The sequence below is a fragment of the Mirounga leonina genome, unplaced genomic scaffold (genome assembly GCF_011800145.1).
Source record: "Mirounga leonina isolate KUSES-001 unplaced genomic scaffold, KU_Mleo_1.0 Mir_174, whole genome shotgun sequence".
Classification (NCBI taxonomy): Eukaryota; Metazoa; Chordata; class Mammalia; order Carnivora; family Phocidae; genus Mirounga; species Mirounga leonina.
The window spans coordinates 79,525,647-79,529,704 of NW_023270451.1; the positions used below are offsets into that span (position 1 = coordinate 79,525,647).

The 4,058-nt window shown below is 40.5% G+C and overlaps 1 protein-coding gene across 1 annotated transcript; it reads left to right on the plus strand.

The window, feature by feature from the left end:
- Positions 1 to 1,937: 1,937 nt before the first annotated feature.
- On the plus strand, positions 1,938 to 3,207 carry LOC118021399 (olfactory receptor-like protein OLF3). Its single transcript, XM_035021468.1, has one exon. The coding sequence runs from the start codon at positions 2,187 to 2,189 to the stop codon at positions 3,138 to 3,140; it is 954 nt and encodes a 317-aa protein (XP_034877359.1). The 5' UTR covers positions 1,938 to 2,186; the 3' UTR covers positions 3,141 to 3,207.
- The last annotated feature ends 851 nt before the right edge of the window (positions 3,208 to 4,058 follow it).

The following is a 4,058-nucleotide window of genomic DNA, read 5'->3' on the forward strand; positions in this document are numbered from 1 at the left end:
GGTTTAGGTCAATTATCATCACCAAATAATGGATACCTGCCCTGATTCAGTCATTGGTATAGGAAGGTTAGATCTTCAACTCCTTAATTTCAGCAATGACCCTTTTAGTTGGCCAATATTATCCACATTGTGCCATTGAAAAACTATGAGACAGGGTTGGCTGGATGACTTGCTTCAGTCCCAGGAAGTGGAAGAGAATGGATTCAGAGCACAGACTGTTAAGTTTTGAAGCTCGCACCTACAGTGAGATGTGATACTGTTGTTCATTTGTCATGAGACAAGGGCTGTAGTAGAGTGATGTGGGGGGTGGGCAGGAAGACTAGAGTGAGTCGTGGACTGGCTTGTTCTCCAGACAGCTTGCACATGCAACAGGGGGACAGTGATAGGATGACAGTCTGTTGTGTGTCTTTTTCATCCACATGAACTCTAAGTGTAGGGAAGTGTAATATTTACTTTGAAATCTTAGCATCTAGCAGCAATGGCACTTCCTGGATGTTTGCCAAATGAGTGGAAAAAGAAATGTCTACTTTCTGTTGCAGATTTGTTAAAATTCAGTAACAGTTAACAGATTTTTTTTTTTGAGGTTTTAGAATTAAATTTGAATGTCATCTTTGAGGCATTTGATCTGACCATGATTGAAGAAAAGCCAAGTGAGGGGTGGTGGTGGAAGGTTTATGATGGAGCCAAAGAGGAGTAACAGTTGAAAGGGGAGATCAGTTAAGAGAAGGACACCAGCAGAGTTTATGAAAATGAATGTGGCTGAACCATGAAAGAGATGGGCATTTAGGGGAACTGCTTGTTTTGTTTCAGCCTTTATCAGGTAAGAGAGTGGAGGCATAGACAGTCTTACCTTTCTGCTCACAGACCCTAGCAAGACCCCTTTGGATTCTAGGACAAGCAGCTCTGTTTCTGTCCTCAAGCCCTCTTACTGCCTTTATCCTTAACTTTAAAAATTTTTTAAAAATTTGAACAGTTTCTGTTTAGTGTTCAACATTGATATTGTAACATACAGTTCTACTTAAGAAGCCTTTCTGGGATGAAAGGAAACACAAAAGAAACTCCATTCCAGCATACATGTACATATATACATACACATATTGTACTCTGCCTTGGTCAATGATGAAGGTTCCTTAAACAATTGCTTCCCTTCCTCTTTTGTAAATAGAAAGCCAAACATCCATACTGTCATTTCCTTTATTTTGAGCCCATATGCAAAGGATAGGTTCTTAAGAACATCAAGTTGAGAAGAAAAATAAAAAGAACAAGGTATGATCACAATTCCCTTTCCCTTCTGATACCACTGAAGGCTGAAGAGATCAGGGCTATAAAAAAGACAAATGATCCCCAGGTCCTCAAGGTGACCAATCATCCTGAATCCCTCAGTTCTATTATTGAATGCCTCCATTTCATTTATATCTGAGTTTGTGGAGGTTATACATGGGAAAATCCTTTGCTATTCTATCTACTCCAAGGCAGAAGTCATGTTACTACTAATACTCAGACTAGTATAGTACAATTATTACTAGTACAGTCTATAAAGTACTTTCTCCAAAGTTACCTACATTTCAGCTTAAAAGTATTTGTGAATTGTATAATATTGTCCTGTTTCATATATAAAAGTTTGTCACTAAACCACAGTAACAAACTGCTAAACAAAATCAGATTTCAAACCTGGCTTCTCTGATTCTAGAACTTTACACAAGGCCCTGCTTCTTCCCAAAGAGTGAGTGCCTGCCTCTTGTAATAGATTTATTTATTTTATCATGATGAGGCTAGTTGACAAAATTAAGGTAGTTTTTATAACTTTCCAACAAGATTTTTTTTCATTGTTTGTCATTTTACTTACTACTATCACCTACGAAGCTCCCCTTACTCTCAATCTGAGGTAAGTTGGTAAAGATGTGAGCTCCTGAAATTGCACTGCATCATCGCCAGTCTTTAACTGGGTTATCCTGACCACCTCACATCCTTATAAAAGTGCTGGCCTGACTCTGATGCAGAATAGATGTAATACATGTTGGGATAAAGCCTATCATCTTGGCCAGTAAGTGGTCTGAAACATCTGGTTAAGGCTGGCCAATTGTATACAATAGATATTCATAAAAAATTATTTTTATAATTCTTTGATTCAACAGTTTCTATTGTTTCTGACTTTCTCTGCAGATTAATAATCTTCAGATATTTTAATGGAAACGGGTAACCAGACTTGGGTGAGAGAGTTTATTCTCCTCGGCCTGTCCAGTGATTGGGACATGCAGGTTTTCCTCTTTGTGCTCTTCTTGATCACATACATGGTGACGGTGCTGGGGAACTTCCTCATCGTTCTCCTCATCAGACTGGACAGCCGACTCCACACTCCCATGTACTACTTTCTCACCAACCTCTCCCTCGTTGATGTCTCTTATGCCACAAGCATCGTTCCTCAGATGCTGGCAAATTTTCTTGCAGTACATAAAGCAGTCCCATTTGTGAGCTGTGCAGCCCAGTTATTTTTCTCCCTGGGCTTGGGTGGGATTGAGTTTGTTCTACTGGCAGTGATGGCCTATGACCGCTATGTGGCTGTGTGTAACCCCCTGCGATACTCGGTCATCATGCATGGAGGCCTTTGTACTAGGTTGGCCATCACATCCTGGGTCAGTGGTTCTATCAACTCTCTCATCCATACTGCCATCACCTTTCAGCTGCCCATGTGCAAAAACAAGTATATTGATCACATATCATGTGAAATTTTAGCTGTGGTCAGACTAGCCTGTGTGGACACCTCCTCCAACAAGATCATAATCATGGTTTCTAGCATTGTTCTGCTGATGACACCTTTCTGCCTGGTTCTCCTGTCCTACATCCAGATCATCTCCACCATCCTAAAGATCCGGTCCACAGAGGGAAGAAAGAAAGCCTTCCACACCTGTGCCTCTCACCTCACAGTGGTTGTCCTGTGCTATGGCATGGCCATTTTCACTTATATCCAGCCCCACTCCAGCCCCTCTGTTCTTCAGGAGAAGTTGATCTCTCTCTTCTATGCTGTGTTGACACCCATGCTGAACCCCATGATTTATAGTGTAAGGAATAAGGAGGTAAAGGGGGCCTGGCAAAAACTATTAGGGCAATTTTCTGGAATAACTTCAAAACTGGCAACTTGATGAATCCTGAGCATCACTTAGAGAAAGGAGCTTTGCCTGTGTTTTCTCCCACTTAACTCAGATACAGCAGGGATCACCTGCATTGCTCTGGCAACCAGGAAGGAGATGACGACACATGTGATGCTGGGCAGGAGGCTGGAGGTTGGGTTGGGGTGTGGGTGTATTTTTATGTCACAGCAGCATGTTCAGTGGAGTTGAGCACTGCTATAATAGGACTTCCCACACTTTCTCTATCTCCATTCATATGGCCTGAGAGTAATGAGAAGAAAAACACACTGTTTTGATTTGTCACATAGTTTGTAATCATGGACCTATTTGTGGATCTTACTTTGGACCACTGGTTCTTATTCATCCAAATTTTGTACAAAGTAATTGTGTTTCCATTGGGAACAGAAACATTTTCATATTTTACACTCACTTATAATAATGTGTGACATATGAAGCCACATCCAGTAACTGTGTGAGTCACTGTTCTGAGAGAGATGCTAGGGGGGCTGTTAAGATATCTTTGTGCTGGACCACTAACTGTGCACATAGCATCTTGACTGAGTGCTGAAGGTACCCCAGGAAAGGAGCATCAACTAAAGGTCTTATTTTATAGATAAGAATATAACTAAAGGTGTTTGTTCAAGGCTCCTACTGGCCAAGGAAAAGCCACGTCTGGGGCACTACTTGACAGCATATAAGCAATTTGAGAGGAATTTTACTGCATATGTATAAGGTACCATTTAAATGTTAAAACTGCCCAATTTCTGAAAAATCCGTAACCTCTTTTCTGAGACTTTAGAAACAATAAGCACATAAAATACGAATTAATATATAAAATATAAGAGGTATAGTTAATCTTAGAAAAGACAGATTCCTGAGCCAAAGCCACTGAAAGATAAGATAATTTCAATATGTATTTTGGGAATCAGG

Excerpts from the sequence above, each read along its gene's own strand:
- LOC118021399 (XM_035021468.1), top strand. The coding sequence starts at position 2,187 with ATGGAAACGGGTAACCAGACTTGGGTGAGAGAGTTTATTCTCCTCGGC.